General features: G+C 36.1%; 2 protein-coding genes across 3 annotated transcripts; one reads left to right on the forward strand and one right to left on the reverse strand.

Annotated features, from left to right (window-relative positions):
• Window positions 1-208: 208 nt before the first annotated feature.
• On the reverse strand, window positions 209-8807 carry angptl5 (angiopoietin-like 5). Its single transcript, XM_068216048.2, has 9 exons — window positions 8776-8807; window positions 6800-6945; window positions 4392-4548; window positions 4189-4292; window positions 4018-4111; window positions 3839-3943; window positions 3612-3731; window positions 1044-1229; window positions 209-890 (listed from the first exon to the last, which is right to left on the reverse strand). Exons 2-9 carry the CDS (start codon window positions 6911-6913, stop codon window positions 571-573), a joined length of 1200 nt encoding a protein of 399 aa, XP_068072149.1. The 5' UTR covers window positions 6914-6945; window positions 8776-8807; the 3' UTR covers window positions 209-570.
• cfap300 (cilia and flagella associated protein 300) lies at window positions 7865-12109 on the forward strand. 2 transcript variants are annotated; one of them, NM_001077345.3, is made up of 7 exons: window positions 7865-8172; window positions 9165-9246; window positions 9575-9647; window positions 9766-9920; window positions 11212-11384; window positions 11560-11626; window positions 11716-12109. In NM_001077345.3, exons 1-7 carry the CDS (start codon window positions 8039-8041, stop codon window positions 11848-11850), a joined length of 819 nt encoding a protein of 272 aa, NP_001070813.3. In that variant the 5' UTR covers window positions 7865-8038; the 3' UTR covers window positions 11851-12109. The 2 variants fall into 2 exon arrangements, with proteins under 2 accessions (NP_001070813.3, XP_073790598.1); XM_073934497.1 differs by lacking the exons at window positions 9575-9647; window positions 9766-9920 and having other exon boundaries at window positions 8032-8172; window positions 11716-12085.
• Window positions 12110-12283: the final 174 nt, after the last annotated feature.

Here is a 12283-nt window from a genome sequence, read left to right on the forward strand (position 1 = left end):
AATGTGCCTATCATTATGTGTGCATGTGACAACGTTATATATATATATATATATATATATATATATATATATATATATATATATATATATATATATATATATATATATATATATATATATATATATATATATATGTATGTATGTGGATCAAGGTTAAGATGCCAACATTCACAATTATTCACATAAACTGCACTAACAAATCAATTGCTCCAGAGCTTGTTTTAAACATTTATTCAATTTCTTTTAGCTTAGTCCCTTTATTTTTCAGTGTTCACCACAGCTTAATTAACTGCCAGTTTATCCAGCATATGTTTTACACAGTGGATGCCCTTCCAATGTGGATGCAATATCTCTGTCATACTATGTCATATATTCATAGTTCATAATGATGAACAGAGGCTTACAAAGAAGCTGGAGGTTTACGCCTTGGATTGAATGAGGATGAAGTTATTGGATGATGCCCTTAGTCATGTTTCAAAAAAGGAAAAAAAATAAAAATAAAAACATAGGGTGCAAGTTCTATAGTTCAAAAAACAACTTGTTCCATTTCAGTGCATCATTTACAGATGCTTATTTTAAATTCGGGATCTCAACTCTTCTGATCTTCATAGTCACTGATTTGATTTGGACAAGTGTGCCATTTTTGGTCCAGGTGTCCCAGTGGATATCTGAGTGGGTGGAAAAGTCCTGTTCCATTGGCGAGCCATTCAAATTTGCCGTTCCACACTGGTTAAACCACCATCCGGTGTTGTTCTGGTTCACACTGCAGCTCTCAACAGCTTTATCCCCAAAAGTGCAGAATGGAGAACAGCCATCGTTGTCCACATCAGTGGTACTGAAAGGGGCAGTGTCTTGATTCTGCTCTTGGTCATACCCACGGAATGCATCTCCTGCAAAAAGAGAAACCGGTTCGAATTTCAGTAGGCTTCTAGACAGTGCCACCTATAAATTTCTCCTCAGCAGACATAGAAGGAATTTGTGGACGTTGCATTTTCCATGCTGATTTAATGGAAAAAGCAGCGTAGTATTTGCAATTGGCTGACCTGCACTACCAGCGTATCTGCCAAGGTGAATTGCGAAGAATTTGGTTTCGTCTTCAATCCAGAAACTATCATATGAAGCATAGGCCGTGGATTCATCTTGTGAGATCAGAGACACGTGCAGCTGGAAACGTGTGTTTCTTTGATTCACAATACTGAAGATCTTCCTCAAACCCAACCAGTGTTCACCTGCAACATTTTAATGAGAAAGTAAACAACACGTAATTTGTATACTGAAAGACAGTTCTGAACTGCTAAAGCAAGTCATCAGCAATTGCAGATTTGCGTCACTTCTGATATCATGCAGCCAATGGAGTTTCAGGTTGATAGACCATTTCTTCTAGTGTATCACCATTCAAATAAATTCTGTCATAACTCTCCTTGAGTGTTTACTAAGGGTGCTTTTACATTTGGTTCAGTTGCCTAGACCGTAGCCAAGATTGTTCCCGTTTGGCACCTTCTCGGTACACGCTGTCTTTTTTATTTTGAACTTCCGGTAAACTTGCATCATCAAGCTGCTGTTGTGTGTACTGCTAGGTGACGTACACTAATTCAAAGCGGCAAAATGGAAAGACGAACGTACATTGCAGTCATTCTGTTTTTACTGATTCTTTTGCTTTTGGACATACAGAAAGCGACTCGTGTCCATTTGCTGTAAAACTATTATGAACATTCAGAACAAATCGCGACGTCTGCAGAAGCTGTTTTTGGAGGAGACAAGCAGAAATTAGTATGTGATACACAGACACACACTAAAGAACGTTATGAAAATGATAGTTTGTTGTACAGTTGGCGGTTCACTTCAATTATTTGGTACAATTGCATTCATATAAGAAGTGAATTGGACCAGAGTTTGCGTGAACTGTACCCCTTACCACCTCTTTCAGGCAGACTCGATTACGTTTCAGGGGTGCCCACCTAACCCTTAGGGTGCTTTCACACTAGCACATTTGTCCACACGTTTAGCTAGTGTGAACGTGTCTTCTGGACTTTACCCGTACCCAAGTCTGCCTGAAAGAGGTGGTCTAGGGTACCATTCATGCGAACTCTGGTCTGGTTCACTTTTGGTATGAATGCAATCATACCAAATATTGGAAGTGAACCACCGGCTATTCAACTATTACAAACTATTGTTTTCATAACGTTCATTCGTCTGTGTGTCTGTGTATCACGTACTGTACCTTGGTGACAAGCAGGACTAAGCCAGGGCAAACACAGTGATAATGTCCTCAGCGCCATAGCCATATCACCCTGCAGACCAAGACTCACTGAAGCTAAGCAGGGCTGAGCCTGGTCTGTACCTGGATGGGAGACCACATGGGAAATTTGGTTGCTGTTGGAAGTGGAAACCTGCCGTTTGTGTGGGTCCTAATGCCCCAGTAAAAGGGATGGAGACACCAAATTGTCAGTGGACGCCGTCTTTCGGATGAGACATTAAACCAGAGTCCTGACTCTCTGTGGTCATTAAAAATCCTATGGCACTTCTTGTAAAGAGTAGGGCTGTAACCTGGTGTCCTGACCAAATTGCCTCCATTGACCCTCACGATTATGGCCTCCTAATCATCCCCATCCACCAAATTGGCTTCATCGCTGTCTCTCCACCTTACCTATAGCTAGTGTGTGGTGTGTGCAGCCAGCGTTGTCCTGTGGCTGCTTTCGGATCATCCAAGTGAAGTGTGGAGAGACCCCCTCATGATTGTGAATTTCTTTGGGTGTATGGCCACACAATAAATGCGCTATATAAAATCCACATTACTTACTTAATGTCTGCTTGTCTCCTCCAAAAACAGCTTCTGCAGACATTGGGTTATGTTCTGAATGTTTATAATATTATTACAGCAGATGGACGCGAGTCACTTTCTTTATGTCCAAAATCAAAAGAATCAGTAAAAGCTGTTGTGCGTATGTCTTTTCATTTTGGCAAATTGCTCTAGTGTAAGTCACCTAGCAACAGCCGTACACACAACAGTAGCTTGATGACACAAGTTTTCCGGGGTTCGGAAGGAAAAAAGACAATGTGAACACAAACCAACCGAAAATGTGACAAGGGGGACAATCGAACTTGGGTACAGTCCAGGCAATTGAACCAAGCATAAAAGCACCCTAACTGTGAACTAAAAAAAAACTTTGAAAGTTAAAAATCTTAATGCGTAATCAGTGTTTTAACCAATCACAACAGACTGGGCCATCTGACCAATCAGAGCAGAATAGGCTCCTGGAAATGAGAGCCTAGAAGTGACAATGGAGGTGATTTGATGCATCAAATTACAAAAATCGAATTACCACTTACATGAGGTGTTTCTAATGCTGAGTCTATGAGGCAGAACAGTAAATTTGAAATTTTTCTGGCTGCCGTCGGTCTCACGCTATTCTTTTTCTGCAAGTCTTGATAATGCCTTCATGGAGTTTTTCTTTTATTATTTTAGCTAATAGAATTGTTTGTTGTACTCTGCCATTCACTGCGCTTTACTCAAGTTTATCCAACTATGAAGACTTCCTCTACTGAGAAATCCAGAAATGTGAAAAGGGTCCATCGTAGAACCTTTGACCTATTGATTTTGGATACTGCACCTGGTAAGTGTCCAAATCCATCCAAGTACTGTGACCACATTCGTTTAAAGTCAGTGAGACCGTCTGTCCGCCTTTGTATCACTGTCCATCCTCCCTCCATGTCGTCCATCTCACAAAACACCTATTAAACAGCCAGTTCAACACACTTCATTTTTCATCTGTAATTTGCTGTTAGATTAAAATAACCGTGGTTGGAAATTTCTAAACAAAATAAAAGGAGGTACTTTCCTCAAACGAAACATCTGTGTTTTCTGGCTGAATTATGTAAATTCCACTTGGGATTTTTGGGGAAACGGCACCTAGTGTTTCTTTTATGTCACTGCAGTCTTTCCCTGTGAAACGAGAGGGAATTCACTAAGATAATAAACATTTTGAGGAACGTTTGGCAGCATGTTAATCATCTTACCGTGGGACTCCATGGGCTTTACAGAAAAGATGTCACTGTTGCTTCTCTGCACATCTGAACTGAGCGTATTCACTTTGGCCATGAGATCAATTATCTAATCAAATTGAAATGTTTAGACTGCAGAAGTAAAACTGGTTTGAAAGTTTGGAATATTTTACAGTATTTCTTCACCTGGCTTGATAGGAATTCCAAAGCCTTCTGCTGTTCCTCAATGAGATCTCTAATCAGCTTCCTTGTGTTTCTTGTATATGACACCATGGTATGCTGGAGGTTTGCTAGGAGTTGTATAGAGAACAGAACGGGTCAAATCTACGGATTATTAAGCAGAAGTACAAGCAGAATCTGTAACTTATTAAAAACATGCAAACACCAACTGCACAAGGAGTGTTTCTCATCACGCATTAGCTTTGCAGTCATTTCACATGGCATGGTGCATTTGTCTTTGCTTGGTTCTTTGTGATAATATAGTTTTTGCTCTTGGGGAGAAACATCCTCTAACTCTTCAGTTAATGTAGCCACTGTGTTGCCATTCTGTTGAAAAAAAGAAAGTACACCACATTATAACATTTAGGGGACAAATGCATCCAATGAGACCAGTGGTAAATTGTAAATTATTACATCTAATCTAGAATATAAGGTTCCAAAAATGCAGATAATTTACATTTAAAATGCATATATTATTTAAAATTCATTTGTTCTCTGTAATACTTCATTTTTTTCTCTTTTATATTTTCATTTCTAAAGGAATACCCTTTTTCTTTGGACCATGTCATTTTTGTTTTCATTTTTGTTAATGTTTGTTTGTGTGATGCTGGGATTCCCAAACATTTTAGTCAGTAAAACAACTTACCCTGAAATTATAAAAAAATTCAGAAGTTCAAGTGTCTGATTTTGTTTTAAGTCATTCATTAATTTATTCATTCATTCATTTCCCTTAGGATCAGTCCCTTATTTATCAGGGGTCGCCACAGTGGAATGAACCGCCAACTATTCCAGCATATGTTTTACGCAGCGGATGCCCTTCCAGTTGCAAACCAGTACTGGGAAACTCAAATTCACCTATACTGCATGTTTTTGAACTGTGGGGGAAACCGGAGCACCCGGAGGAAACCCACACGAACAGAGAGAACACAAAAGCTCCATATGGAAATGCCAACTGACCCAGCCGGAACTTGAACCAGTGACCTTCTTTCTGTGACGTGACAGTGATATCCACTAAGCCTCTGTGCAGCCCTAATTTTTGTTTTTATTATTCATTTCAATTGTAGCCTATTTGTGGCGACAGTGGCGCAGTAGGTAGTGCTGTTGCCTCACAGCAAGAAGGTCACTGGTTCGAGCCTTGGCTTGGTCAGTTGGCGTTTCTGTGTGGAGTTTGCATGTTCTCCCCACATTCGCGTGGGTTTCCTCTAGGTGCTCCGGTTTCCCCCCACAGTCCAAAGACATGCTGTACAGGTGAATTAGGTAGGCTAAATTGTCCATAGTGTATGAGTGTGTATGGATGTTTTCCAGAGATAGGTTGCAGCTGGAAGGGCATTTGCTGTGTAAAACATGTGCTGGATAAGTTGGCTATTCATTCCGCTTTAGCGACCCCAGATTAATAAATGTACTAAGCCGAGAAGAAAATGAATGAATGAATGTAGCCTATTTGTAATACTTTTAATTAAACACTCTTCATGAAGCTGTCAATCATTTGCTTTTCATCAGCTCATAAAAGACTTGCAATTCTTTTACATCAGTTTCAAAAAACTCAGATGTAATGTTTAATTCATTTTATAATTTAATTTTTGTGTTGATGACAAAAAATTATATACAGTTGAAGTCAGAATTATTAGCCCCTCCTTGAATGTTTTCTTCTTTTTAAAATATTTCCCCAAATGATGTTTAACAGAGCAAAGAAATTTTCACAGTTTGTCTGATAATATTTTTTTCTTCGGGAGAAAATCTTATTTGTTATATTTTGGCAGTAAAAGCAGTTTTTAATTTTCAAAAGCCATTTTAAGGTCCATATTATTAGACACTTTAAGCTAAATATTTTTCGATAGGCTACAAAACAAATAATCATTATACAATAACTTGCCTAATTACCCTAACCTGCCTAGTTACCCTAATTAACCTAGTAAAGCCTTTAAATGTCACTTTAAGCTGTATAGTCTTGAAAATATCTAAAATATTATGTACTGTCATCATGGCAAAGATAAAATAAATGAGTTATTAGAAATGAGTTTTTAAAACGATTATGTTTAGAAATGTGTTGAAAAATCAGCTCTCCCTTAAGCAGGGGGGATAATATTTCAGGGGGGTGGGGGTGGGGGTATTTTATTCTAATTTAAACAAATTAGAACAAAAATATTCTAAAGTAATCCAAAAGTAGTGAGAATGCACTAAAGTAGATTGCAATTTTCATCACTGTCATCAGGTATGAGCTTCTTTTGTAATCCAGCATGCATACAACAAAATATCGATTTGCACACTGTTAATTTGTACTGTTATAATAAAAATAATAAAATATACATTGAACATAGTGTTATTTTACAGGAAACTGATAAATTGTTTTATTTCTTTTTTTACCAGCTAGAGTTATATAAGTACCAGTTATGTAAGCACCCTTACCATTTTGTTTTTTAAATCAATTTTCATGCAATATGTATTTGATTTAAATATAAAAGACATGATCAGATATTGCAAGCATATCTCATTTAATGACTAAAATAATCAAGATGTTAAGACAATGAATCAATTAATTAACTAATTACACTCGACAGGAAACATTTATAGCACTCACCACAGTTAATGATGCAAGAAGAGGCAGAAATAAAGTGATCCAGATCATCCTGGTGTATGTAGCAGTCCCACATGTGACAGTGTGCAGACGTGCACTTTCCAAAGAGATGGACATCGTCTTCTGTGTTGTCTTGTGGGCTGGTCTGCCTGGACAGAAAAAAAAGAAAAAAAATTAAACCTCACAAAAAAAGACAAACAACAGTTCTCACCTGAACAAAAAGTGTCCAGACTAATTCTGTCTCATTTCTAAACTACTGTTACTTTATTGCATTTCAACAACATCCTGTATTGGCTATGAAAACCAGATGCTGAAATGTGACACTGCTTTTGGTTGAGGTGGGAATCAACAGGACCCAAAGCAGCATACGTAAATGAAATTCCTTCCAGAAACACAGTCGATCCTGGACCTGACAGCAGGAAAACTAAGATGGATTACCTTCACAACACTAGGACTGGCAAAATACGTTCTTGTTTGTAATGAGCCATTTGTCCAATTCGCTCCCTGTAGCTTAGCTTGTAAAGAATGGCACTAGCAAAGCCTTATGAGTATGATTCCCATCATTCAAACAGTTAAAAAGTAGGCTACTATAAAGCACTGCAAGCTGCATAGGTAATCTCAAATGTATAGCCATAAGTGATTTGCACCATACATATAGCATGCTTTGCAGAATTTTTGGTCATGGTGAAAAGGGATTCAATGTCCTTCAGCTCTCCTCAAGAACACATCTGTTAGATATTAGACAGTTCTGTTGAGTATGCAATATGCCCATTATAAAACACTGGATGACCAAAACATATGACTGCTTGCTGTATTGCACAGGTAACGTAAAGAGATAAGCCAGCATGGGTGTTGTTCATATTCATTTCTAATTTCACTTCTTTTTTATAGATATGAAAAAAAGATATGACTCTTTTATGTCTATTTTTTTAATGCAATACGTCTACAAAACTTTTTGAAATGAAATCATAAACACCTACGACTATGAGTAATTCTAAAATTATCACAACGTAAAAGTAACCAAATGAGAGGTGCTATTGCAACTCTATAAATAGTGTTATTGATAGCGTCTAGAAATATGACTTATCAGTATCTGACTCATAAAATCCCAAACGTAATTTTTGTTGGACTTACTGAGAAGTCAAATGTCACTTCACAGGCACAAGCATCGCTCTAAAGCCTAAAACGTTTGCTTGATGGACCTTTTTTCTCCCCCAGACGAGAGACTCTTTTTTAGTTGTCATGGTAACAACAACAATAGGCATCATGGCGGAGGAGAAACTTTCATTTGAACAAACGTTTAACTTTAATCTGCTTTCCACGAAAAGCTTTAATTTTCAGGAAGACCCTAAAACATCGCGACTTCTGATGAAATGGTAAGTGTGTGATGTGTTTGTACGGTTTAACTAAATTCACTCGACAACAGACGTTTAATTGTGTGTCTGTAAACATGTTTGCTAAAAATATAATTTTTGGCGTCCCAGTTCATCTTAATATTTTTAAACTTAGATTAAATATATTATCAGTGCCAAATTTACACTTTATTAATGGGCAGGACATTTAGTAAGATTTATAAAACGACATATGTTCATCCGTTACAAAAGCGAAAACTGTGCAACTTATCTCAGAATGAGCCTTTAGTGACTTAATTAAATAAAACACATTTGCCCTCCCACAAACGATGATTCTAGCCTATTTATAAAAAATATAGTCATATAATATAGTTTTACTTTCACAGTTTACTACTGTACAGAAAAAAGCTTATTTTATTTTATTTTTTTGCTTCAAATAAATACACTTATAAGCATTGTTCACGTAATTAGTCCATGAAATGTGCTTAACATAACACATATGTTGTCCTAAAGTTGGTGTAGGTGTTTTGAGTCATCAAATTTGTAAGGTACTTTCCTGTGTTTTTTTTTTTAAATGTCAATTAGGTTAACTAAAATTTTGTTTGCTATTACAGGTAATTTACTTACCCACATTAGGCCATCCAAGATTCGAGTGTTGCTGTTTTCTTTCTTTAGTAGAGTATTAAAAGAAGATTAAAAAGATTTACAAAATAGGTCAATGGTTATAGGGCATTAAGGATCAAAATCCTATACAGACGAAACAGCATTAATTCCCTTGACTCCTGAAATGAGTTTCAGATTAAATTCATCTTAATGTTCTACTTTTAAAATAAATTCTTTAAATTTAAATGCTGCTGAAGTGTTTTATCAGCATTTGGATATCTTGCAGAAACTGCAATAACACTGAAAAAAGGTTTCTCTTATGAAATGGTCAATGACAAATTCTAAAAGAAGATCTTACCCATCTTTTTGTGATGTTGCATTTTTTGTTAATTATGTTTCCAATTGTCTTTTAGGTCCATGCTGGGTCGAATTACAGCACAAGCCTTCAACTTTGATCAATCTTTCCAGCCTTATAGAAGCAATGACTTTGCCTGGGTAAATAGTTACACAAAAAAAGGATAGTTCACTTAAAAATATACAGTTTCTCACCCTCGATTCCTTGAATGGTTTTTATTGTCTATTATTCGCAAAATATATTTTTAGAAAATGTAAAAAACCTGTAACCATTGACTTCTATAGCAGTAAAAACAAATACTATGAAAGTCAGTGGTTTTTCAGAATTTTTCAAAATATCATCTTTTATGTTCAACACACAAACAGGTAAATGATGGGAATTTGTAATTTTTGGTGAACTATCTCGTTAATTTCGCCATTTAGTGTCACCGCAGCATTGAATAGCACATGTGTACATTATTTCTTTTAGAATTTCTTTCAAGATCCATGCGTGAAGCACAATTTAAATGTCCTTGATCCCACCGGATCATGGACACGGCTGGGTATGTTATTACGTATTTCTGATAAAGTATACTCACAGTGGAATTTATTTTCAATGTTTTATGTTAACTTCTTATACACTTCAATAAAGCCTATTATTGTCTTTTTACCCATTTACAGGAGACATAACACATGTAAATGTTGAAGTTGTCCCATGTACAAAAGTTTCAGTGGATATATTCGATCCAATTTACTCAAATGGAATTTTGCGTCCCTCCGGACACATTGTCAAATGTTACCATGAAATATATCCTGACTTTGATGAGCTACGGATGGTATGAATTATTTTATCTTCAAATATTTTTATAGATGCTATCCAAGGGTATTATTTAAGGAAATGTTTCAAGAGGACCCTAAAACTTGACGGACCTAGCTATTTAGGTATTAGAGAATTACATGTTGATGGTTGTTATAGTCTGCTCCTTTTCTAGGGCTTCAGAGAGAAGGTAACAAAATAAAAACTATGAAATTAAATTTGTAAGATTAAAAAGTAATAATAATAATAATGAACTAATATTTCATAAAGTGCACTGAGAAATCTCCTTTTCCTTTATCCCAGCCTCACAACATCTTTCTCTTAAAAAATATAAGGGAAAAAACAGAGAAATTGAGATAAAGATTTCAGAAAAATGTAGCTTTTATTTATGGCTTAGCAAAGCCAGTCTTTTTAAATATTAAAAGAGTTTAAACAATACTTAAATAGCCAAATCATCCGGAGAGAGTAAGGCCAAAATTCATTCATTTATTCACTTTCTTTTCGGCTTAGTCTTTTTAATAATTTGGGGTCGCCAAAGCAGAATGAACCGCCAACTTATCCAGAACATGTTTTATGCAGCGGATGCCCTTCCAGCTGCAACCCATCACTGGGAAACATCCATACAAACTCACTTACACACATGGTCAGTTTTAACTGCCAATTCACCTGTACCGCATGTCTTTGGACTTGTGTGGGAAACCGGAGCACCCAGAGGAAACCCACACGAACATGTGGAGAACATGCAAACTCCACACAGAAATGCCAACTGACTCAGCCAAGGCTCGAACCAGTGACCTTCTTGCTGTGACGCGAATGTGCTACCCACTGCGCCACCGCATCACCCCGTAAGGCCTAAATAACAAACAAAATTTGTAAATTCCCAATTACAAAATAAAAAGACGTCTTACCACACTCCCTGACTAAAAGCAAAACTGTAGAAAACATGAAAGGGGATAAACCCAAAATAAGTTACTCTTACACATAAAGTTACACGTCTTTCCTGTCAACTCTTCAATGTCACAATTTCACATATTTAGGTAGCTTTTACAGACACAAATTTCTTTATTGGCCATAATTCTAGAAAATGTAACTATGTTTAACTTCATACATGATATTTAATATAAAGACATTTGTCTGAATTTTACATCATTTTTACTTTTATTTTTATTATTAAGTTGCAATTGTGTGGTTTTGCATTTAATGTCTGATCAAACTATTATTTTTACTATTATTATTCAAAGGTTTAAACAAGAGTTCATTTAAACTGAACAAACACTAAACTTAGCTGTTTTTTGGCCTGGTTTTTGCAGCTTTTGCTTGAAGCAGACTCTGAATATCATCATATAATCAGCCCCAGTGATCGTCAGGAGTTTTTGTTCCGGCTGTTCAAACATATGGTATTGGGTGGTGAACTTTGCCAATATGAAGATGTCATCGATCCTTACATTGAGACCGTGAAAATAATGTACAAAGACTTGGTCAGGTGAAAAACTGATGTTGCATTTTTGTAGTTTATAATAATGTGTTTCTAAAATAAATAAAAAACTAAATATTACTCAAATATATAAGCAAACTACTTATAGTGTTATTTAAGTGATATTTTGGTCATGCATGATACCTTATCAGTATTTAATGATTATCTGATTTGTGTCTTCCAGTGTTCAGAAGGATACTGATACAAAAGAGATCAATGTGGTCACAACAGTTTTAAAAGTTTCAGCTTATGTATGTACCTTAATTCTTTTCTTGTGCACGGTTAACTCTAAAGATGCAGTCAGCATTTTTTTCTTCTATTAATGATATCTTTTTTGTAGGATCACAGTGGATTGTGCTACCCATCTGCTACAGAAAACAAGCAGACATTTGCTTACCTCTGTATTGATCCTTGTAAAAGGCATGTGTATGTTTTGTTCCATTCATTTGGTATAGGGGATTTTTCAGGGAATTGAGCGCTCTCAATCTAGATCTATATAAAACACTGACATTAAAATTAGACAGTACGCTTTTTCCACCTACGCGTATCAACCAGGTGAGGAGAACATTTATTAAAAATCAATTGTTCAAATCAAAATTAAAATTTGGTCAGCATCATCATATTGTTTCTAGAATAAGAATATAATTTAGCAAGCTCAGTTTTGTTTTGTTTAATGTGCTTGAAACAATAAAGTGTTCAATTCTTTTCAAGTGGTTAATTTAGTCTCCGTTTTTGTGACCGATGGGTCAAAGATGAAAAAAAGTGGAAGACATTTTGATTGTTCATCTCTGTCTATATATGTCCTGTGTGATTTGACTTGATTTTTGTATAAATTTTTTGTACCATAATTTACAGGAGACACTAAAATGTATTTAACAACAATTTGTAAACCAAAACTTTCAGGCATA

The sequence above is a fragment of the Danio rerio genome, chromosome 21 (genome assembly GCF_049306965.1).
Source record: "Danio rerio strain Tuebingen ecotype United States chromosome 21, GRCz12tu, whole genome shotgun sequence".
NCBI classification, from domain to species: Eukaryota; Metazoa; Chordata; class Actinopteri; order Cypriniformes; family Danionidae; genus Danio; species Danio rerio.